This window comes from Aquarana catesbeiana, linkage group LG11 (genome assembly GCF_042186555.1).
Source record: "Aquarana catesbeiana isolate 2022-GZ linkage group LG11, ASM4218655v1, whole genome shotgun sequence".
NCBI lineage: Eukaryota > Metazoa > Chordata > Amphibia > Anura > Ranidae > Aquarana > Aquarana catesbeiana.
The window spans coordinates 84,749,316-84,775,090 of NC_133334.1; the positions used below are offsets into that span (position 1 = coordinate 84,749,316).

General features: G+C 43.0%; 1 protein-coding gene across 3 annotated transcripts; it reads right to left on the minus strand.

The window, feature by feature from the left end:
• Positions 1-259: 259 nt before the first annotated feature.
• On the minus strand, positions 260-25,658 carry SIRT3 (sirtuin 3). Of its 3 annotated transcripts, none has more exons than XM_073604673.1 (9): positions 25,640-25,658; positions 25,264-25,364; positions 25,019-25,124; positions 17,296-17,463; positions 15,076-15,308; positions 13,823-13,923; positions 6,898-7,059; positions 1,115-1,318; positions 260-538 (listed from the first exon to the last, which is right to left on the minus strand). In XM_073604673.1, the coding sequence occupies exons 2-9, from the start codon at positions 25,343-25,345 to the stop codon at positions 515-517; spliced, it is 1,080 nt and encodes a 359-aa protein (XP_073460774.1). In that variant the 5' UTR covers positions 25,346-25,364; positions 25,640-25,658; the 3' UTR covers positions 260-514. The 3 variants fall into 3 exon arrangements, with proteins under 3 accessions (XP_073460774.1, XP_073460776.1, XP_073460777.1); XM_073604675.1 differs by lacking the exon at positions 25,640-25,658 and adding an exon at positions 25,407-25,615 and having other exon boundaries at positions 25,264-25,304; XM_073604676.1 differs by lacking the exons at positions 260-538; positions 25,640-25,658 and having other exon boundaries at positions 6,867-7,059; positions 25,264-25,624.
• Positions 25,659-25,775: the final 117 nt, after the last annotated feature.

Here is a 25,775-nt window from a genome sequence, read left to right on the forward strand (position 1 = left end):
GGCCGAAAAGCTCCAATATCTCAGCGGTAAAGCGCCGCTAAAACTATCATCGCCTTCACACCTGTGTCCTGGTAACCTCCGCCGTGTTTCAAGAGGAATAGATGTTGGTGAATGTTTCTTGAAGGAGTGAACGTGCAGGTGAATGTACTTTTTATGAATATAGTGAATCACCAATGTGACTGCTACTTTCACCGGGGCATAATTAGTTAGTTACCACTAATGTTGTGAGAGTAAATACAGCAATACACTGCTACCAATATATTAATACATTTTGAATTTATTTTTATTTAAAAACACAGTTGCTGAGGTAAAGAGTACAGTAAGTAGTCACATTGACAGTATTACTTCTTTCAATTATTACCATTAGCTAAAGCACTTCTCACAGGTTCATAGTAGCTCCATTTATAATTTTTATTACACACATACTTATTGTTAGTTATTACTATTATACAGTAACATTTCTTCACCCGTCATTCCTGAATTACACCGTACTTAGGTTTTCACTACAAACCGTTCATGCTTGATGATCTTCTATGTTCTGAAACAAGAGGAATGTATCAGTATATTTGTCTATCTGGTTAGTTGATTTAAAGTGACTTTAAATTCTGGTTTAAAAAAAATTATATTTAGGTATGTATTCCTAACTCAAAGTACCTTCTATTGCTTTTAAGTCCAAATAAATATTCCCAACGCACACATTCCTGGAAATGGCCGTCAGGTAAGTGGATGCGTAGCGACCACTGGCTGGAAACCAGAAACACCCAGTACACCAAGGATCTCCAATGTCTGATGAAGGGGTCCTGTGTGGCCCTGAAAAGTCGCTGTTTTAGCTTTGATGTGATCATCAAATAAAGACCCTTTTTTGAAGATCATTAGTGTGATGATGACATATGTTGTGTTTTATTGCTCCCAGCCTCCTCCAAATTATTATTTGGCTGCTGTTAGAGGGTGGTTATGCTCATAAACCATGGTCCCACTGTATGTGGGAACATAGCCAGCCTACCTTGCTTACTCCCGAGATGGACTAAGGGATGCATAGAGCAGCGTATGTGATTATTTTTGGAAAATAAGGATATTGTTATGTGTCACTTTAATTTTTTTTTTTTTACATTACCTTGCCACTTTCCTCTAGCTTGCCAAGTTCACGCTCCCAGCCCAGCAGTTGTACAAAATGCTTCACTCCACTGGTGACTTCTCCAAGCTCCACTACATTGAGTCCATCTGAAGTGTCCAAAAATGGTCCCACATTATCTCGATTTATAAGAACTCGTGGTGTAGAACGACTGACTGCATACACCAAACTGGCAAATGGTTCCACCTGTAAACCAGACATATAGTTTTACATTGTATATTAACTATTGCTGTAGTTTCCTGTAAAGCTTTTCTTGTCGAGTATATAGGATGAGGAGTTATTAAAACAAGACTACTGGCAGTATAGCACAAACACCAAACAAAGGTCCTTTATTAAACAGCCAATGGTAGAGGTGGGAATAGATCTAAAAATGTCTGTCTTTGGATATAGGGGGCATGGATTACATTTCTGTAGAAACATTTGGGCAAGCTTGAAAACCATGGACTATCATAATTAGTAGAGAACATGTACTTGGGGAAAAAAAAGACATCTCTCCAGAAAATTCAGAGCACAGCTTTTGGATATTATTTTTGTATACGATGAGTCGTTGCATTTGTATGTGATGGACCGATGTATTTGCATGTGATGGGTCAGTGTATTTGCATGTGATGGTTCGGTGTATTTGTAAGTGATGGTTTGTATTTGTATGTACATTATCTCACAAAAGTGAGTACACCCCTCACATTTTTGTAAATATTTTATTATCTTTTCATGTGACAACACTGAGTGCCGGTTCACACTAGACGCGGCACGACTTGCAGGTCGCCTCACCAAGGCGACCTGCACACGACTGCCGGGGCGACTTGCAAGACGACTTCTGTATAGAAGTCTATGCAAGTCGCCCCCAAAGTAGTACAGGAACCTTTTTCTAAGTCGGAGCGACTTGCGGCGCTCCTATTAGAACGGTTCCGTAGCACAGAACGGGAGGCGACTTGTCAGGCGACTAGGTCGCCTGACAAGTCGCCCCTGTGTGAACCGGCCCTGAATGACACTGCTATAATGTAAAGTAGCGATTGTACAGCTTGTATAACAATGTCAATTTGCTGTCCCCTTGAAATAACTCAACACACAGCCATTAATCTCTAAACCTCTGGCACAAAAGTGAGTGCACCCCTAAGTGAAACTGTCCAAATTGGGCCCAATTAGCCATTTTCCCCCCTGGTGTCATGTTAATGTTACAAGGTCTCAGGTGTGAATGGGGAGCAGGTGTGTTAAATTTAGTGTTATCACTCTCACTCTCTCCTACTGGTCACTGGAAGTTTAACATGACACCTCATGGTAAAGAACTCTCTGAGGATCTGAAAAAAAGAATTGTCGCTCTACATAAACATGGCATAGGCTATAAGAAGATTGCCAAGACCCTGAAACAGCTACAGCACGGTTGCCAAGACCATACAGCGGTTTAACAGGACAGGTTCCACTCAGAACAGGCCTCGCCATGGTCGATCAAAGAAGTTAAGTGCACATGCTCAGCGTCATATCCAGAGGTTGTATTTTGGAAATAGACGGATGAGTGCTGCCAGCATTGCTGCAGAGGTTGAAGGTGTGGGGGGGTCAGCCTGTCAGTGCTCAGACCATACGCCACACACTGCATCAAATTGGTCTGCATGGCTGCAGGGCCGATCCTAGGGTCACAGACGCCTGGGTGCAAAAATATTTCTGGCGCCCCCACGTGGGCGTGGTCATCTTATCAACTCCTCCCCTTTACAAATGTTTCTATGGCAATGACTCAAACACAGAGGTGCTCCCCTAAGAAGTCTTCGTTACCCTAGGATCCTCCCATGATCTCTTAACAATAAAGCAAATGCAGGAAGAGCTTACACTAATGAGACCTGGAGGGGAGTCTCTCTGATGCACACAGAGAGGGCTTCTGTTAGAGAATCTGTTAGAAAGAGCCCCCAGGCATAGTACAGGAGATGGTCAGAGACTGCAGACATGTTACAAGAGATGGTCAGAGACTGCAGACATAATACAGAAGATGGTCAGAGACTGCAGACATAATACAAGAGGTGGTCAGAGACTGCAGACATAATACAAGAGATGATCAGAGACTGCAGACATAGTACAAGAGATGGTCAGAGACTGCAGACATAGTACAAGAGATGGTCAGAGACTGCAGACATAGTACAAGAGATGGTCAGAGACTGCAGACATAATACAAGAGATGGTCAGAGACTGCAGTTCTTATGAACATTAGTAGATCGGCCCTCTCACCTGACCCAGCGATACAGCAACAACGGTTCCTCTGATCAGGAGTCTGCTCACTCTGAATTGCCCGTGGCGACTCCATTGGGTAGAGCCCAGATCTGTATTCTTGCAATGACTCCATTCCTTTCTCTGTGTGGCTTTCCCTCTGGTAGCGCAGGGCAGCGGGGTTCTCTCTTTGATGGTGTTCCCTCAGCACTGTCCTCTCCCTCTGGAGTCCTGGGTGTACTTCCCTGAAAGCTTTCCCCAGCTCCTGGCTCTCTCTCTCTCCCATTCAGCTGAGCATGCTGTGTGGGCTGCAGTTTCCGTGTTACAGTGGGGCTGCCAGTCCTCGGGACTACATGTCCCACAATCCTCTTCTTTGCTCCTTTTTTTTTCTTCCCTGGCTAATATGAAGGTGGGGGAAGAAACATAGTGCGCCGCTCACTAGTACAGACCTCCCATCAGTATAGACCCCCCTCAGGACAAACCACCCCCCTCCATTAGTACAGCACCACCCCTCTTCCATTAGTACAGACCCCCAGAACAAGCCACCCCCCTCAATTAGTACAGACCCCCCAGAACAAACCACCCCCCCTCCATTAGTACAGACCCCCCAGAACAAACCACCCCCCCTCTATTAGTACAGACCCCTAGGACAAACCCTCCTCCATTAGTACAGACCCCCCGGACAAACCACCCCCTCTATTAGTACAGACCCCCCCCAGAACAAACCACCCTCTATTAGTACAGACCCCCCCGACAAACCACACCCCTCCATTAGTACAGACACCCCCGGCCAAACTACCTCCCCTACATTAGTACAGACCCCCCAGGACAAACCACCCCCCCCCTCCATTAGTACAGACCCCCAGGACAAACCACCCCCCTACATTAGTATAGACCCCCCCAGGATAAACCCCCCCCTACATTAGTACAGACCCCTCAGAACAAACCACCCCTCCTCCATTAGTACAGACCCCCCCAGAACAAACCACCCCCTTCTATTAGTACAGACCCCCCCAGAACAAACCACCCCCCTCCATTAATACAGACCCCCCAGAACAAACCACCCCCCCTCCATTAATACAGACCCCCCAGAACAAACCACCCCCCCTCTATTAGTACAGACCCCTAGGACAAACCCCCCTCCATTAGTACAGACCCCCCGGACAAACCACCCCCCTCTATTAGTACAGACCCCCCCCAGAACAAACCACCCCCCTCTATTAGTACAGACCCCTAGGACAAACCCCCCTCCATTAGTACAGACCCCCCGGACAAACCACCCCCCTCTATTAGTACAGACCCCCCCCAGAACAAACCACCCCCCTCTATTAGTACAGACCCCCCGACAAACCACTCCCCTCCATTAGTACAGACCCCTCCGGCCAAACTACCTCCCCTACATTAGTACAGACCCCCCCAGGACATACCACCCCCCCTTCATTAGTACAGACCCCTCCAGGACAAACCACCCCCCCTTCATTAGTACAGACCCCTCCAGGACAAACCACCCCCCTACATTAGTATAGACCCCCCAGGACGAAACCACCCCCGTACATTAGTATAGACCCCCCAGAACAAACCACCCCCCCTACATTAGTATAGACCCCCAGAACAAACCACCCCCCCTACATTAGTATAGACCCCCCCAGGACAAACCACCCCCCCTACATTACTATAGACCCCCCAGGAGAAACCCCTCCCCCTACATTAGTATAGACCCCCCCAGCACAAACATCCCCCCCATTAGGTTAATTTAAAACACCTGGGCGGCAGCTGGAGAGGAGAGAACAGTGTGCAGCCGCGCCGCCCGGGTGGAGCGTGTCAGGCTTGGGCAGCAGGCAGGATCGAGACACAGGAGGTCGAAGGAGGAGAACTGGAACACGTTGGGCTTGGGCACGGGATGCCCCCCCCCCCAGTGACGTCACGGCGTGGCAGAGACAGCCGCTGCGATCTCATTTTGCTCTCCTCCTCTGACAGGAGGAGGGAGGGGGGACGGGCTTCGGCACTCAGCAGCTCGAGGCGGCAACCAGCAGAGAGAGCCGCCTACGAACAAGGAAGAGAAGGAGGAGGAGGAGGGAGGGGAGCACTCTGGCGCTTCAGCGCCCCCACCTCTGTGGCGCCTGGGTGCACTGCACCCCGTGCACCCCGTACAGGATCGTCCCTGCATGGCTGTCCCCCCAGAAGGAAACCTCTTCTAAAGTTGATAAAGAAAGCCCGCAAACAGTTTGTTGAAGACAAGCAGACTAAGGACATGGATTACTGGAACCATGTCCTGTGGTCTGATGAGACCAAGATAAACGTATTTGGTTCAGATGGTGTCAAGCGTGTGTGGCGACAACCAGATGAGGAGTACAAAGTCAAGTTTGTCTTGCCTACAGTCAAGTATGGTGGTGGGAGTGTCATGGTCTGGGGCTGCATGAGTGCTGCCAGCACTGGGGAGCTACAATTCATTGAGGGAACCATGAATGCCAACATGTACTGTGACATACTGAAGCAGAGCATGATCCCCTCCCCTCGGAGACTGGGCTGCAGGGCAGTATTCCAACAAGGTAACGACCCCAAACACACCTCCAAATGACCACTGCCTTGCTAAAGAAGCTGAGGGTAAAAGTGATAAACTGGCCAAGCTTGTCTCCATACTTAAACCCTACTGAGCATCTGTGGGGCATCCTCAAACGGAAGGTGGAGGAGTGCAAGGTCTCTAACATCCACCAGCTCCGTGATGTCGTTATGGAGGCATGGAAAAGGACTCCAGTGGCAACCTGTGAAGCTCTGGTGAACTCCATGCCCAAAAGAGGTTAAGGCAGTGCTGGAAAATAATGGTGGCCACACAAAATATTGACACTTTGGGCCCAATTTGGACATTTTCACTTAGGGGTGTACTTTTGTTGCCAGCGGTTTAGACATTAATGGCTGTGTGTTTAGTTATTTTGAGGGGACAGCAAATTTATACTGTTATACAAGCTGTACACTCACTACTTTACATTGTAGCAAAGTGTCATTTCTTCAGTGTTGTCACATGAACAGATATAATAAAATATTTACAAAAATTAGATGGGTGTACTCACTTTTGTGAGATACTGTATATTTCTACATGAGGAAAATGCTAACCAAGCAAAGGGTCTTGTTTCATCAACACAGTGGGACTGTTTTACTAAAGGAGTAGAGCGTGTTCACTTTGCAAAATTAATTTTCACATAGCTTGGTGATTGAATTGAAGCTAAGTGAAAATTTACTTTGAATGAATACACAATCGTGTTAAAGAAAATTTTCAAAAAACAGGATTTTTGCTCACAAATGATTGGATGAATAAAGTTAGCATGGCTTCACCTCCTTCACTTTGCAAAGTAAACATGCTCAACTTCTTTAATAAATCAACGTCAATATAAAGAAATGGAAGCCCACTGCAGTTTGTTGTTGGCTTACTTAGGCTGGCATCCATCAATATTTCATATGGGGTCAATGTATATTCTTTTCTTAGCTGTGTGATGGTGGGCTTATAGTGCTATGCAAAATAACTATAATATAAGGTCCTGAGAACCTTTCCTGTTTCCTGTTATCAGCAGTCTGACCTCTAGAGAGGTGCCCATGACTATTAGAAGGTCTGCCGTGGGGAAATCGGTGAGATGCAAGAAGAAACGAGCGGGAAGCTGTTCTCCAAAAAATACAATGTCAGGCTTGATGAGACCACCACATGCTGAACAGCGAGGGACTTGAGACTCCAGCACAGAATCCTGTAATATAAGACAGGAAACAGAAACATGGTTTAATTATCTCTTCTGAGCTTCGGGGAACGTAAGGAAGGTAAGTACAAGCATTGGAGGGTCATACTATCCGCTGAACCTGTTACTGAATGGACAACACAGCTACTCTTAACTCTTTCACTGCTGGGCCCTGTTTTTCAATTTACAGGTGCCCAGACCACTTTTTATAATCTGCACATTCGTTCTACAGAATAGAAGATTTCCTGTTGATTTTGTACATCCCATGATGGCTGCAAAATGTTTATCAAACAATATTCTAAATAAATAAAAATGTATAACTATCTTTATCAGTATACATCAAATCCCTGCTAAATTTACTGAAGATAAAATGGCACCAAGATAATAAATAACAAATACATATAAATGTATGACTTCAAGTGTTATTAAAGTGGTTGTAAACTCTTACACACCACTTTTCCCTACAGGTAAGCCTATAATAAGGCTTACCTGTAGGTACTGGAAATATCTCCTAAACCTGCACGGTTTAGGAGATATTTACTATATACTCTTGCGCCTACGTCATCGGCGTATGTGCACTGAAGAAAGGGCACGATCGTGCTGTTTCTAAAGGGCCCGTGCCATGACCATCAGCTCCCGCGTGACTCCGGGCCAGTCACAGAGCCGGAGTCCACGGCCTCGGAAGGAAGAGGGGTGAAGATGGACGTGACCACCAGCGGGGACATAGTGGGCTTTGTTTGCAGGTAATTGCAACATAATGGGCTAGTATGCGATGCATACTAGCCTATTATGCTTTTACTTTGCAGGGGAAAAAGAGGAAGTAAAACCCATCAGGGTTTACTTCCTCTTTAAGGCAAATCTTTTTAGTTTTGGATAGAGTGGAGAGCAGTTAGAACACCTGTCAGGGTTTATTGCTGTCTGTGCCCCAGTTAGGGAGATTCACTCTCTCTATTTGTTATGTTTACCATGATCACTGAAAGTGGAAGTAAATTTATTTATTTCAGGTACTTATATAGCGCCGTCAATTTACGCAGCACTTTACATATACATTGTACATTCATATCAGTCCCTACCCTCAAGGAGCTTACAATCTAAGTTCCCTAACTCACATTCATACATACTAGGGACAATTTAGACAGGATCCAATTAACCTACCAGCATGTCTTTGGAGTGTGGGAGGAAACCGGAGTACCCGGAGGAAACCCACGCAGACACAGGGAGAACATGCAAACTCCAGGCAGGTAGTGTCGTGGTCGGGATTCGAACCAGCGACCCTTCTTACTGCTAGGTGAGAGTGCTACCCACTACACCACTGTGCCGCCCTAAGTAAATAGAAAATCCAGATTTTGCACTGTCCCTAGAACAGAAATGGGGAAAATCTTCCAATGGGGACAAAAGTTCTGAGGACCTTGGTGACAACCAGGGATTCCCTCATTTTGGAGGGCTTACTCTCACTTCCTGTTTGGTTATGGGACAGGAAGTGAAATCTCCCCAATGGGACAGATGGCAAAAAAAAAAAAAAAAAAAAAACTTGACAGGAGTGATAACCTCCCTTATTCTTTAAAAAAAAAAAGTTTTGCCTTTAGTTCTACTTTTATGCACTTCACAGTATACAAATATAATCCCCTTAACATTATTCTTAAACCTCCAAGGTGTGCAGGGATTTTTTTTCTAATAGTATAAAAGTGTTAATTTGTATACCTCCGAGTTATGAGTGTGAACGTGCATTGTGTGTTTGTATGTGATTTTTATATTTTTTTAATAACTTGTAACTTGATTCAACTTTGATTTGTTTTACTATTTAATTATATTATTGCTACCACGGGGCTGGGATAAGCCCGTATACACAAATGATAACAGGTTCTCTGTAGAGTATAGACATCAGAGATCTAAAGAGACCTTTGTGCTGGAGACGAAATTGGGTTCAGGGGGGATTTTGATTTCACTTTGTAGACTGGGTCCGGTGGTTGTATAGCTGCCCTGATTATTTGTACTGGTAGCACAAAGGCCACTGTGTAAACTTCAAAGTTCACAACTGCTGTTAAGCTTGAGCATATTTTAAACACATTGATTGCTATAACCTATTTCATAGATCAATGGGTACTTAGCAGGATGCAGCTGTGTTGCATGGTATACATCACAGGCAGTCTAAAGTGTAACAGAGGTTACAGTCATGACACATAGTCAGGGGCGTAACTACCACCATAGCGACCCATGCGGGCGCTATGGGGCCCGCAGCCAAGTGGGGCCCAGTGAGGATGAGAGCACCGCCGGCACAGTCTCCCAGCCAGGGGACGAGAGAGGAGAGGAAGAGGCAAGCTGTGACCTGTGCCCAATACAGCGTTGCCTGTGCCACATATAGCCTCACCTGTGCACAGGAAGAGGCAAGCCACCCGGATCAGCAGAGAGCTGAATTGCCCGATGTAATAGCTTTCATTAGAACTTCCAGTGTTCCCGGGGCTCACGTCACATAGCTCCACCTCTTGGCCCAGCACCTTTGATAGACAGAACGCCAATCCAATGCGGGACGTGTGACGTCATCAAAGGCGTCAGGCGAAGAGGTGGGGCTATGTGACGATGAGCCCCGGGAAGACGGGAAATTCAAATTAAAGCTATTACAGCGGGCAATCCCGCTCTCTGCTGATCCGGGTGGCTTGCCTCTTCCTCTGCACAGGTGAGGCTGTATGGGGCACAGGCAGACCAGGCTGTATTGGGCACAGGCAACTCTGTATTGGGCACAGGTCACACTGCATTGGGCACAGGTAACGTTGCATTGGGCACAGGTCACGCTGTATGGGGCACAGGTCACGCTGTATGGGGCACAGGTCACGCTGTATGGGGCACAGGTCACGCTGTATGGCGCACAGGTCACGCTGTATGGCGCACAGGTCACGCTGCATTGACACTAGGGCAGCTGTGGGGGGGGGGGGGGGCTGTTTGCAGGGGGGGCCCATACAACATTTTGCTATGAGGCCCTGCTATTTCTAGTTACGCCCCTGCACATAGTACACATGACGAGGTGTCAAATAGTTAAAGGGTAACTATATACTTTCCTGAAAAATATGATATTCTAAGCCAGATCTTCAAAATAATTAACTTTGCATTTCTATTCATTGCTTATTTTATTATAGCATGCTTCCATATGGTCTTAAATCTTACTCTTTGCCCATTTGAGAATGTTTACATTTTTCTTGTGCCTTGCGTTACCTGTAGAAGGAATGTATGCTGTAGACTGACCTCAACTGTATCAAGAAAAATGTAAACATGACCACTAGACAACATGCCTTAAAAAGCCATTCAGATTTTAAAAATTGACTAATTAACCACTTGACGTCCGCGCTATAGCCGAATGATGGCTACAGTGCAGACCTAAATTTCTGGGAGGCCGTCATAGGACGTCATCCCCTTTGCGCACTTCCCGCGCGCCTGTGACCACCAAGTCACCGAGACTCAGGTGATCCCCGATCCGAGTAAGGGGCCAGTCCCGGCCCCTTACCACGTGATCAGCTGTCAGCCAATGACAGCTGATCACGTGTGTAAACAAAAGCTCGGTAATCGTTTTTTTTTCTCCTCACACTAACAGCGTGAGGAGAAAAAGAAGCCGATCACCGGCTTATGTTCAAGGGACATCGGTCCCAAAGAGGAAGGAGGCACATCCTTCTCTGCGCCAATCAGTACCCCCTGCCAGTGCCACCTATCAATGCCCACCAGTGGTGCCAATCAGTGCCACCTAGCAGTGCTGCCTTTCAGTGTAAATTACCAGTGCCGATCAGTGCCCATCACTGCCACCCATCAGTGCCACTTCTCAGTGCCCACCAATGTCACCTATCAATGCCACCTCTCAGTGTCACCTGCAGCCCATCGGTGCCCATCAGTGCAGCCTCATCAGCGTACATAAATGAAGAAGAAAAATTACCTGTTTGCTAAATTTTATAACAAAATATAATTATATATATATATATATATATATATATATATATATATATATATATATATTTTTTATTTTTTTTAATTCAGTCTTTTTAAAATTTTTTTAACAAAAAATAAAAACCGCAGAGGTGACCACCAAAAGAAAGCCCTATTTGTGGGAAAAAAATGATAAAAATTTCATTTGGGTACAGTGTGTATGACCGCGCAATTGTCATTCAAAGTGCGACAGCGCTGAAAGCTGAAAATTGGTCTGGGCAGGAGGGGGGGTTTAGGTGCCCAGTAAGCAAGTGGTTAAAGTGGAGTGTCACTCTCTGAATCAACATTGCCTATTTTGAATCCTTATGCTGCAAGCATTAGTAAATTGAAGGGGAAATATATCATATTTACTTGTTTTAAACAGTTTTTTTTTTACATTTCCTCAGTTACTTCCTGCTTCCCATGCCTAGGCAAATGATGTCATACATCCCAGGAGTCTGAGCTAAGGGCAGATGGATTCTAGGATGTACTTGCTACATAAGTCATCTGCCCTTACTCAAGATGACCACAGTCGGAAATTATAAGGGGTGTTTTTCTGTGATTTTTCAGAAAAATAAAGGATGGAGACATTAATGAATGAGTGAATTTGCTTTAAATATTAAAAATAAATTAAATAGTGTTTGGTTTGTGGTGCTCAGATACAGTTTAGTTCTGCTTTTTATACGATTTTACAAAGTTTATTATTTCCTGTGCCTTCATTTGTCACAATGTTAGACGTTAAATGTTCCATGCATGCACACTCTATTAAGCTTACTTAGGACCTTATGGTCTTTTTTAGCAATTTTATTCTCCTAGGTTATGGGGTTCCATGCACAATTTATGAAACTATATTAAAAGGGTTAAGTACAGCGCTGCGCTAAAAGTAAACTAAAAAAGCAGCCAACACACCCGTAGACTCAGGATCAAAAGTAACAGCAAAAATTTAAAGTGTGGCGCTATTTGTTCTTTGTATAAGATATAAAGAACTAAACGTTTGAATAGCATCAAAACATTACAATAAAAACAAAAAAGAAGAATGCCACGTGAGCACATGTGACAGTGACTAGTGAGCAAAAATAGTAGTAGTACATATATGTGTTCAATTCAAAAAAACATCAAAGACGATATCATATATAAAGTCCATGACACACAAAAAAAATAAATAAAAGTCTGTGATAATAGTGAAATGATGAACAGGTGTTTTCTTGTACGTGCAGAAAATTTGATTAGACCCGGTAGTCTAGTAGAAAGATGGACCATGGAAGACCAGAGGTGCACGGAAGTTTGAAAACGGTGCCAGGACCATCACCAGAAACTGTGGAGGCTTACCAGAAGTAGTGGCCTGAAATAGCATATGCTATACAGGTCAAAAAGGCTTGATGACCAACAGGTCTAGATATGTTATCTGGTTAGATGTCATCACCCCACAGAACGAGGGGGGGGGGGGGGTAAATGGTCAACACAACTTCCTCATTCTTAGATGTACCACCATAGGCCCAGCGAGAGATTCGTGTTGCGTGTGAGGGATAAAAACACTCACATAGTGTGATAACGTATAAACTTGGATTTATTTAAAAATAGCAATAAAAAACAGACTCACATTTTTCGAAGATAAGAATAGCATATAAATCGTGTAGCGGTAGTCGTGAGGGGTCCACCCAACGACTACCCCTCACGACTACCACTACACGATTTATATGCTATTCTTATCTTCGAAAAATGTGAGTCTGTTTTTTATTGCTATTTTTAAATAAATCCAAGTTTATACGTTATCACACTATGTGAGTGTTTTTATCCCTCACACGCAACACGAATCTCTCGCTGGGCCTATGGTGGTACATCTACGAATGAGGAAGTTGTGTTGACCATTCCCCCCCCCCCTCGTTCTGTGGGGTGATGACATCTAACCAGATAACATATCTAGACCTGTTGGTCATCAAGCCTTTTTGACCTGTATAGCATATGCTATTTCAGGCCACTACTTCTGGTAAGCCTCCACAGTTTCTGGTGATGGTCCTGGCACCGTTTTCAAACTTCCGTGCACCTCTGGTCTTCCATGGTCCATCTTTCTACTAGACTACCGGGTCTAATCAAATTTTCTGCACGTACAAGAAAACACCTGTTCATCATTTCACTATTATCACAGACTTTTATTTATTTTTTTTGTGTGTCATGGACTTTATATATGATATCGTCTTTGATGTTTTTTTGAATTGAACACATATATGTACTACTACTATTTTTGCTCACTAGTCACTGTCACATGTGCTCACGTGGCATTCTTCTTTTTTGTTTTTATTGTAATGTTTTGATGCTATTCAAACGTTTAGTTCTTTATATCTTATACACAGAACAAATAGCGCCACACTTTAAATTTTTGCTGTTACAATTTATGAGACTGCAGTTTGATGGAACACATGACGTCACATTTCAGGTCTTGTGAACATAGACTACCTAGCTCAACAGAATGCCATTAAATCCACACTGGCTACCTTGGCCATAACATCCTGCAATCCACCCTAACAAGCATATATCCAGCATGTTGGATATTTTACACATGCAGCCTGCGAGAAGCCGATACATATCTTGTAGTGTACCTCCTAAGAATGTTTTAAACTGAGGGGTGCAGCAAATCAGGGAAGGGCTAGAAATTTATTACAGAGTAAGCAAGTATGTCTGGAGATAAAGCAAATGCTGTGCTCAAGCCTTCTTTGGGCTTTCTTACAACCTTTTTTTAATATATCTATAGGATAGAAGATCGTACTAAATGGTATGGTAGATTTTGCTACACAGACACTGTTGACGCTACAGTCAACCATCAATCACTTACACGAAAGGCCTTGCCCGGGTATTCTTTCAGGCACATGGTACACGTGGCTGAAGAAAAAGAGCCATGAGCTTCCACCAATTTTTCTGTTGGAATCCCAGCCACTGAAATTTAAAAAAATATAAGACTTAAATATTTTTGTTGTTAAACCTAAGTATTTTCTTTATACAATTTTTTTTCTTTTTTTTTTGTAAATCTAATGAATGCATTTATTAATATGCACTTGATAATACATATTGGACCTCATGTTCAAAAGCTAGAGAAATATAATGTGCAAGTGTTATCCACACCATCCAATCGGATTTCAGCTGCCAAAATTCTAGTTCAATGGTTTCCTGCTAAAAAGGACTCGAGTCATATTTGTATCCACAAGTTGAATGAAGGCCCACATCTAAATTAACCACTTTTTTTTCACAATTTCTAATTCCAAATTACAGCCAATGGTCACATGTATCATAGGAAAACCAGGAAAGGTCATGCAGATAACAGGGATAACCTCATTGTAGGAAGGCCTGTCCTCGAAGGCCCCTCCACTCACCTGCATACTTTCCCTATATCCCACACTTATACCAGTCTGTATGGAAGCAACACTTTGCCACAGAAAGCTGTGAAACAGTTTCTGGGAAGTGCAATTTATCTCAGAACAGAGATAGTAATAATAACCACAACCTGCTTTACTGGTGTCAGTGGCAGCAACAAACATACCCCCCAATCCCCATTGTTCTCAGAGGTAGTAATAACAAACCCTCTTTCTTCATCAGTGCTCAGTTTTTACTTACCTGAATACATGCTACTGCGCTGCTTTCTTTCTCACCGATATCATCAGGATTGATGGGCAGGACATAACTACTCCAGATAGTAAGGGCTGAAACACAGAGATTGTTTCAGCGCTCCACATTCCCCGGAATCCTGCTTAAGCTGTATTTGGGGGGGAGACGGAAGAAGAAGGCCCCATGGGCCACCAGTTGGATGGCTGTGGTCTAGTTCAACCCAAACATCTACCTTGACTAGTCTTTATACACCTAATCTATATACAAATGCAGTTTCCCATTAACACATATGTATTAATTTAATGAAATTGTATTGTAATAAGGTAACTATTATTCTGCTACCTTGCCCATCCTCGTAGCCTATACATTTCTTTATTGCTCTTAAACAGAAAACTATTGTAATTTCCTATTAAACAACCTTCTCATTGACCAGTGTGGAAAATAACCTCATATTATTGATGTCCTAGACTTTTCCTGCACAGTTACCTCTTTCCAGTCCATCTATGTTTTGTGTGTAGAGGCGTAACAATAACCCTTTGTCATTTAGAAGCCGCAGAAAATAATGTGCTGGATTGGGAAAGTGTCGTCCAGGTAGCAGTTCCTTAGAAAGGCGCAAGAAGGCATGAGGCTCATGCAAGAAGTAGCTTAAATCAAATATAGCTTCAGGGTATGGTAGATTATATTCCTGCAGTTTACTGTAGAGGCCGCTGGTTGGAGACCTGGAGAAAAAGGCAGCTGTTAAAAGATACAGTGGGGAAAATGGCTGTCAAGTAAATATTGGTCAACACAATATTTCTGGCTCTAGCTTCACCTGAACAGAATTCCACCTTACACTCCCCCGTGTTCTTAAAGTGGTTGTAAACCCTTACAGACAACTTTCCTTACTGGTAAGCCTATAATAAGGCTTACCTGTAGGTACTGGAAATATCTCCTAAACTTGCACGGTTTAGGAGATATTCACCATATACGCTTGCGCCAAATTCATGGGCGCATGCGCACTTTAGAAAGGCACAATCGTGTCGTTTCTATAGGGCCCATGCCGTGACGTAATGCGACTCTGGCCAGTCACAGAGCCAGAGTCTGCGGCCCCATGGAAGAGGGGTGAAGATGGGTGCTTCCACCAGCATGGACATTGCAGGCTTTGTTTGCAGGTAAGTGCAACATCGCATACTAGCCCATTATGCTTTTACTTTGCAGAGGAATAAAGAGGAAGTAAAACCCATCAGAGTTTACTTCCTCTTTAATGAATGACAACAACGAGAGTTGGGTAGGGCCACTTTTCAGCGACATGCCCTTTTGGCCATTCTCTCTGTGCTGCCAACTGACCTCAGCGCTTTGGCTGTTTTTTAAAAAATTCATCTTCCGTGTAATAAAATATTAAAGCGAAAGTATACTGTATTTTCAATGAGCACATTTTAAACATTATTATTGTAAAGTTTTCATTTACAGTATATGTAAATCCTAACAAGAACTGCTCCAACTTGCCTGTTAAAAATACATTTGAAAGGGTTTTGTTATATCTGTTCAAGAAGTACAAATAAAAATGGTTGACCCTTACAGAAATCCAGTGAGCTTATTAAATCCTGAGATGACAATCCAGAGCCTCTGCTGCACTACAAACGCAGTCTTATCAGCCCCAACCAGGCTACTTCTGAATACTGCAGAACACCTCCCCCCTGGAGATGGGAAGAGAGTGAGGTGTTCTGTTTTTCAAATTAGGAACAGGCATTCTAGGGTGTCAACACTAGACGATGTGTGGTGAGTGAGTGTTGTTACCATAGGATAGAAGTATGTGACTAATAAGATCGGCAGGTCAAAATAAAGGGGAAAAAAATAGAACTAATGCAGCCACTACATCTACAGCTGGCCATAGATGGTCTGAACAGATTAAACAAACCGTTTCCTCCATCCACACAAACAAGGTGGATAAAGCAATCCTCCCTGCTGGGACATTGTATTCTGACAGAGGGACTCTCCGCTATCAGAATACGCTGCTCAGTGGCTGCAGCTGGCTGATTGAGAAAAAAATTCCAACAAGTCCATTCGACAAAAGTTGAACAATCTACTTCTGGTGAACATGCATGGCCACACACCGATTGAAATTTGTCTAGTTTCTGCTAAACTGACTGAATTTCGATTCATCTATGGCCAACCTAAGGAATGGCAAACTGCCTGGTATTACATTTTTGTTCTCAGGTTTAGATGCGATTTAAGTAGTCCGTGTCATTTGTGTTATCCCACGTTTGACTTGTTCCTACTATACTGTTACAGTGAGGCAGATACTTTACCTATATAAGAATATACAAGACTATCTGCAGGCCCATGGAGTGATTAAATGGCCATTAGGTTTTCAGCTATCCAAAATACCCCTTTCCTCCTGACAGTGTGACTATCCTTCCCCCACCACACAGGTTAAGTCTGGTCCATAGAGAGACACATCCTGGGTCTAGTAATGTCTGAGTAAGCAGAGATTTCCCATAAACCTCTTCTCTTTACTTCCATTACCTGGGCAATGAACTCAGAACAACTTATAGGTGAGCATTCAGGTGTGCCAACTTTCCAGTGCTTTGGTGAACTCAATTACAAATTCTAAGACAGGTTAAAGCGATCATACTTCTGTGTCTCAAGTACAAAGCAAAGCATTCGATGAGGATGTCATAAAAGCAAAGAGATATACGACTGTGGGTTAGTGTCAGGCGTAATCACCTGAAATCTGGAATCCCACTGTCAGTACTGATACCAGCACCCACCATCACTACAATACGCTTGTATACACCCTGCTTTATCCTGTCTGCCACATCAGTGAGCAAAAGCTTCTCGTTTTTGCTGTATCCTCTTCTGTGGAGAAAGATGCTATTGTAAGCTTGTATCCACCTGTGCCAAGAGAGAAAATAGCATTAAGGTAGATGTGATCACTTTTGCATCCTATGGTACATGGTAGATTGACCTCATATTTTGTACTATTTTTTGGCTAAAACAGGGAATTTTTTGAGAGACATTAATACATCAACCTCTGCTTTTGATTCATTTAAAAAACAAAATGTTCATCTATGTTAAAAGGTATGGCCTCATTCACACAGTGCATACTATACCGTACACCTGTGCAGGGCCGTGTTTACCCGCATAGGGGTGTACAGGTGTCCTGTACACAATGGCTGCACAGACACAGCCGTGTCCCAATATGACATCCGTATGGGTGCAGGTGCACGAAGATGTGTGTCCCTGAATGTAGTCAGTGTGAGCTTGTGGACCCGCATGGATGTCATATTGGGACACAGTGGCTGTGTCCCAATTGGCATCAATGGGACTACCTACATGGAACACCTGTATATCCCCAGGTGGGTAAACAAGGCCCTGCAAGTGCGCATCGCAAACAGTGCCTCCTTGTAAAACTGATCATACCGCTTGACATTTTCCACATTTTGTCATGTTACAACCAAAAACATAAATGTATTTTATTGGGATTTTATGTGATAGACCAACACAAAGTGGCACATAATTGTGAAGTGGAAGGAAAATAAATGTTTTTCAAGATTTTTTACAAATAAATATGTGAAAAGTGTGGCGTGCATTTGTATTCAGCCTCCTTTACTCTGATACCCCTAACTAAAATCTAGTAGAACCAATTGCCTTCAGAAATCACCTAATTAGCAAATAGAGTCCAACTGTGTGTAATTTAATCTTAGTATAAATACAGCTGTTCTGTGAAGCCCTCAGAGGTTTATTAGAGAACCTTAGTGAACAAACAGCATCATAAAAACCAAAGGAACACACCAGACATGTCAGGGATAAAGTTGTGAAGAAGTTTAAAGGAGAGTTAGCTTATAAAAAAAATATCCCAAGCTTTGAACATCTCACAGAGCACTAAATCCATCATCCGAAAATAAAAAGCGTATGGCAAAACTGCAAACCTACCAAGACATGGCCGTCCACCTAAACTGACAGGCCGAACAACAAGAGCATTACTCAGAGAAGCAGCCATGAGGCCCATGGTAACTCTGGAGGAGCTGCAGAGATCCAAAGCTCAGATGGGAGAATCTGTCCACAGGACAACTATTGGTTCTGCACTCCACAAAGACCTTTTGTTGTGGCAAGAAGAAAGCCATTGTTGAAAGAAAGCCATAAGAAGTCCCATTTGCAGTTTGTGAGAAGCCATGTTCGGGGACACAGCAAACATGTGGAAGAAGATGCTCTGGTCAGATGATACAAAAATTGAACTTTTAGGCCTCATGCACACGGACAGTTTTACAGCCGCTTTTTTGAGCATTTTTTGCAGCTTAAAAAGGCCTGTCTATTTTAGTCTATGGCTTCATGCCCACCTAGGCATTTTTGAGCTGCAAATGGCATAGGCGTTTTTAAGCTGTAAAAAAAACCCAGGACCAGTGGGTTCTGAGAGACGTTTTTCAGCTGTAAAAACGCTCTAACGCTGATAAACGCTCAAAAATGCTCTAAAACATCACTCACCAATGTTTTTTAATGTTTTTGATCCATTGAAAAAAAAAAAAAAATTTTGAAAAAAACAACACAGCATCATGTTATGGGGATGCTTTTCTTCAGCTGTAACAGGGAAGCTGGTCAGAGTTGATGGGAAGATGGATGGAGCCAAATACAGGGCAATCTTAAAAGAAAACTTGTTAGAGTCTGCAAAAGACTTGAGGCTGGGGCAGACAACGACACACAGCCAGAGCTTTAAATGGAAAGGTTTAGATCAAAGCATATTCATGTGTTAGAATGGCTAAGTCAAAGTCCAGACCTAAATCCAATTGAGAATCTGTGGCAAGACTTGAAAATTGCTGTTCGCAGGCGCTCTCTATCCAATCTGACAGAACTTGAGCTATTTTGCAAAGGAGAATGGGCAAAAATGTCACTCTCTAGATGTGCAAAGCTGGTAGAGACATCCCCAAAAAGACTTGCAGCTGTAATTGCAGCAAAAGGTGGTTCAGCTATTTATTTGTAAAAAAAATTGAAAACCATTTACCATTTTCCTTCCACTTCACAATTATGTACCACTTTGTGTTGGTCTATCACATAAAATACATAGCAGGAGATTGTGACTGGCTCTCTATGGAGTCGGTTCATACACCCCTGGAGCGGCTACGGTGCGAATTGCACAGGAGTCCTGTGCATCTTTTGGTCCATTTCCGGTCCAAATTCAGCCAAATATTCAGGCTGGAATCGGACCTGAAGCGGTGGATGGAAACGCACCAGACTCCTGCTGTGAGCCGGAGCATGCTGCAGTGTGAACCTAGCCTAAAAGTAAGTGCCTACACTGTTTCATACCCAGTAATACACTGTCTTACCTTGCTCTGCACATGCTTAGTCGCTCTTTTTTTTTTTGGCACTGACGAAAATCTAAAGTCCGATCTGCTGGAAGACTAAAGCTTAGTACACACAGGCCAAATGTCGGGCAACATCGGCCGGTTCAATAGAAACCGGCCGACAGTCAGCTCGTGAGCAGGTCGGACAGGACGTGAGGCCTAGCTTTGAGACAATCATTATCTCAAAAGCCCAGTAAAAGAGTGAGCCCAGGCCCTCTGGGGCTAAATGTTCTCTTGGTCAAAAACACACCATACCATAGGTGCAAGTGCATTTTTCTGACTGGTATCATGATGGGGCTAATATGAGATTAATATTGACAAAATATTTTTATTTTGGGTTTTTTTAAAAAAAAAACAAATTACCAGACCTATGCCCCCAGTGTTAAAAACTAGGCAAACATACATGTGCTGTATTTAGCATGAAATGGTACCTGGGCACAGGTCATATGGTCGTCTGATGCAACCCCTTATGGGGTAATGTCATCAGAAGAGACTTCAGGTACAACCACTAAATTAGATTTCTGTATAAAAATAATTTTACCATTATTGAAAGCTAACTCCACCTTTCAGATCACGCTTCAAGTAATATCCATATTTAGGATATAACATGAAATATAGTATAGTCATAGCCTTGCACCCACAAACTGCCCAACACACTTACAAATTCTGGGGATTCTTCTCCCTGCCAGCTACTTTCAAATTTGAATTATGAGTATCTGTGTGTAGCTCTGCCTGCATTATTAATTCACAGAAAGTTGTGAATGAAAAAACTACTGCAGCAGAGGGACTGTAGTTTGCAATATAGCACAAGTGCAGTGCCATCACCACACTTGTAGTCTGCTGATACTTCCTCTAGCTCTGCAACTGAAGCTCTGTATGAACCTGCACTGGACAAAGGGTCTGCAGGAGCCAGTGCATTGAACCCACAATCTATTGATCATAAACTCTGGCGTGTTCAGACACAAAATTACACAAAAATCTTGTGAACCACAGATGGATTAATGCCTCTAGAATAAGTTCCAATTTACAGATAAGCTGCAAACACTAACCACGTTTCATATTGTGTGCATAACCAAGATAGATAAATAATTGTGTCTGCGCTAAGTAATAAAAAATATATAAAAATACATAAATAAAAAAATAAAAACAATACGTGATAAGCAAAAGACATCAATATCGCAAAACCTATAAGTGTCAACAATCAAAAAATAAATAAATAATAAGTGCCATTCGCCTGTGAGGAAAATAAATAAAAGAATAAATAAATGAATAAATAAATATACAAGTAAACAAACGTGTACCATGCACAAAGTAGAAAATCCAGGTGTTGGTTGTATAATAGAGTGTCCAAATCTCAAATCAAACCAGTTCATAAGAAGCAACTATAAAGTGCAAAAATATAGTGTCCATAAAGATTGGTATTCCTCATGCTCTTCCTATATGGTGTACATATTAAAGCATGCTTCAGTGCTTTCCTGTGATCCCCAATCGTGTATGCGCTCACCTCTAAGCGTGTGACACAGTAATTAAACAGTGTCTAAACACGCATTGGAACCACTCCTGGGCTCATATAAGGTATACTGGTACTGATCTCCACCTCGCTCAGATAACATCAATGGTGACATGTGTAAGAAAAAAGAAACAGAAGCTGTGAAGACCTGTCATTGTTGCCATTCTAGGTGTGCTTCTGTTTAATCCAGTAACCAGTGGCAAGAGAGCATATCCAATAAAACATAACGCTTAACCTCATGGTGCCACTCTTGTCCAGTTTACTGCAAAACCAGAGGCAACAGCCAGCAGCTCTGAGATCAGCAAAGGCTAATGATCTTTCCTCTCTTCACCTGTACTACCATGTGCAGGCAACCACACCTCTCCGGAGGTGTGGTTGCCTGCACATGGTAGTACAGGTGAAGAGAGGAAAGATCATTAGCCTTTGCTGATCTCAGAGCTGCTGAGGTGTGGTTGCCTGCACATGGTTGTACAGGTGAAGAGAGGAAAGATCATTAGCCTTTGCTGATCTCAGAGCTGCTGAGGTGTGGTTGCCTGCACATGGTTGTACAGGTGAAGAGAGGAAAGATCATTAGCCTTTGCTGATCTCAGAGCTGCTGGCTGTTGCCTCTGGTTTTGCAGTAAACTGGACAAGAGTGGCACCATGAGGTTAAGCGTTATGTTTTATTGGATCTGCTCTCTTGCCACTGGTTACTGGATTAAACAGAAGCACACCTAGAATGGCAACAATGACAGGTCTTCACAGCTTCTGATTCTTTTTTCTTACACATGTCACCATTGATGTTATCTGAGCGAGGTGGAGATCAGTACCAGTATACCTTATATGAGCCCAGGAGTGGTTCCAATGCGTGTTTAGACACTGTTTAATTACTATGTCACACGCTTAGAGGTGAGCGCATACACGATTGGGGATCACAGGAGAGCACTGAAGCATGCTTTAATATGTACACCATATAGGAAGAGCATGAGGAATACCAATCTTTATGGACACTATATTTTTGCACTTTATAGTTGCTTCTTATGAACTGGTTTGATTTGAGATTTGAACACTCTATTATACAACCAACACCTGGATTTTCTACTTTGTGCATGGTGCACGTTTGTTTACTTGTATATTTATTTATTCATTTATTTATTCTTTTATTTATTTTCCTCACAGGCGAATGGCACTTATTATTGCTTTTAGCATTTAAAGATTGAATATTTTTTGATTGTTGACACTTATAGGTTTTGCGATATTGATGTCTTTTGCTTATCACGTATTGTTTTTATTTTAATTTTTTTATTTATGTGTTCAGATACAAGGAAGCTGTCAAAACGGACAGCCAGTCATAGGTGTTGGAGGCATGCCCTGCTGCTGTGTGACTACAAGAGGCATGTATATGTGCAACTGCGGGCAGGGAATGCCTTTGATTGGACTAGGCAATCCGGCATCGACTTGACTGATAAAAATGTTCAAAGCTTTATTCAATATTCATCAAGACATAAAAATATCCATCATATAAAAGAACTGACACATTTCTGTCCCAAACTTAGCGCCTTAGTTATAATAAAGATTTTATTACGACTTATGCCGCGTACACACGAGCGGACTTTACGGCAGACTTTGCCCGGCGGACGGGATTTGGTCGGACAATTCGATCGTGTGTGGGCTCCAGCTGACTTTGTTTTCTCAAAAGTTGGACGGACTTAGATTTGAAACATGTTTTAAATGAATCCGTCGAAATCGAGTCTGGTCGAAAAGTCCGCTCGTCTGTATGCTAGTTCGACGGACAAAAAGCCATGCTAGGGCAGCTACTGGCTATGAACTTCCTTGTTTTAGTCCGGTCGTACGTCATCACGTACGAATTCGACGGACTTTGGTGGATTGTGTGTAGGCAAGTCCGTTCATTCAGAAAGTATGTCGTAAAGTCCGCCGAGCAAAGTCTGCCGTAAAGTCCGCTCGTGTGTACGTGGCATAAGGCTCTAAAGGTTGGGGCTGAAATACAGCAATTCTTTTATATGATGAATCCTTTTATATCTTGATGGATTAAAGCTTGAACTATTTTATCATCAGTCAAGTCGGTGCCGGATTTCCTAGTTTCTTTTTCGTTTGTCTACGGTATGCACAACGTATAGCCTGGCATAGGCTATGGCACCTGTTCCAGTGGACACTAAATTCAGGGGATGCAGCACCACAAGGTTTCTTTTTCTCTTGAATGCCTTTGATTGGCTGTCTGCTTTGACGTATTGCTGGTGGGATAGCCAAGGTGGGTTCAGACCGTCTGAACCCTAGAATGAAAAAAAAACAGAGGGCGCACAGCCTAGTGCATTACCTTTGCGACAATTTAATGTTTAAAATGTGTACATTATACTCACAATTCAAACATGTCAGCTCTGTTTGGACTTTTATTCCACGACCAATGCCATTAGCCGACCTTGCTGAATGGAGCACATGGTGGATTTTATGTTTTGCTTGATATAAGCCTTTTAATTGTGAGTATACTGTACACATTTTAAACATTAATTTGCCGCAAAGGTAATGCGCTAGACTGGTGCGCCCTCTGTTTTCTTTCATTCTAGAGTCCCTTTGGGTTTCACCGACCTGTTGTGAGTAAGGATGGGCTCGGGCGTGTTCTCAAAGCCCACGTGCAGAGCCCGCCAGGAAGTCGGCATGGCGCTGCGCTAATCACAGGCAGTAAGACATTGTCCCGATGCGCGGCTGCAGAGATCGGGAAATGTCTCACTGCCTGTGATTAGCGCAGTGCCGACTTCCTGGCGGGCTCTGCAAGTGGGCTGTGCGAACACGCCGGAGCTCATCCTTAGTTGTGAGTTGCAGTACAGCCTTTGTGGTGGCTGTATCAGTGGAGACACATGTTTTTAATCATCCGCACAGGAACCTCTCAAGCACAGGAACATTTGTTATTCTTTTCATGTCTGAACCCTCCTGAGTGGATCCCTGCTGATCAGTATTGCAATGCTTTGCAGGTTCAAATTAAAAAAATGCTAACTTTTTTTTTTTTAGAAAGGTGGAGTTCTAATTTTAGATAAACCTGCAACTATTAACAGCAGTTTAGTGAAAGTATATAGCAATCAAACTTAAGCCCTCACATTTTAGTTTCATTGTAGACTAGGCATGGAAAAAAAATTAACTGCTTAGACAAATATCTCCAATTTCCTTTTTCTCCAGATCTATATAATACATATGTAAGACTTACGGACAAGCCTATATGAATACCTCCCTACTCCATGAGCTGGGAATGGGGGACACCTATTAGCAAAAGTATGTAGTTATAGGACACACCCCCTGCCATGTCCCCTTAAAGGAGAATTGTACAAAAAATATTTTTTTTTGCTTTTTTCACCACTACTATTCCTTTATATTGGCTTTTAGAATTTATAAATACAGCCATTTTGAATTTGGATGAAAGGTTTAGCACTATGAAACACTTTTTGATAAATAAGTGCATTTTATATAATTTTATAAACTATATAGATCTTACCAAGATGAGGGACAAATGAGGAGGAAAGAGGGACAGAGGGACTTTTTTTCTGAACGAGGGACTGGCCCTGGAAATCAGGGACAGTTGGGAGCTATGTATAATGCTATCTCTCTTGCTTACCTATGGCAGAAATTAGATTCCTTTGTACCGCAGAAGGCTGACAGCGAGATTCTATTTCGATCGGTGTGTGGCAGCAGCTGGAACGGGCTTGCAGAAATCCTTCTCACTGAGTGAAAGAGTAAAAGAGAGCGAGTCAGGATTGGAAAGTGGGCACACAGTAAATAATGAAGGCAGAGTCTGCAAGGATCATACAGAGAGAGCACAAATACCACCAATTATCAGGCTGTAGAGGATATCAGTGTTACCTGTCATCAGACGAGGATTCGCTGACCCCAGAGCCACCCTCCTTAATAGAGACAGACAGGGAACATTCAGTATAACCTTCATTTCTTGCTGATCAGTCCTTCTGCAGGATGGAAGAAGAAAATCAAAGTTTATATGACTTTACCCAATGTGTGTGCTGTGTGGGTCTCCTTCCTAAACTGAGTATTATTATACAGGTCAATCCCCAACAGTCAGTGTTGGTGTAAAATCCGATGATGCTGTATGCAACTCCTGTTACTTATCAGTGTGCTGTGTCCTTCTGACACCATGTTAAGATCTGTATGTGTATATAAAGTTGTGTTTTCCTTTATGGGCTGTCATGTGTCAGTGCAGCGTGTTCCTCCCCTTAGCACATACCAATAGGCTCCCAGTCAGTCCAGTCTGTGTAATCTGCTCATAGCTGGACTCTGACTCCAGGGGGCAGCAAACTCTTGTTTACTTCTATGTCTGTTAACCTCAACGTTACTGGAAATTTAAAGGCTAACTCCACCTA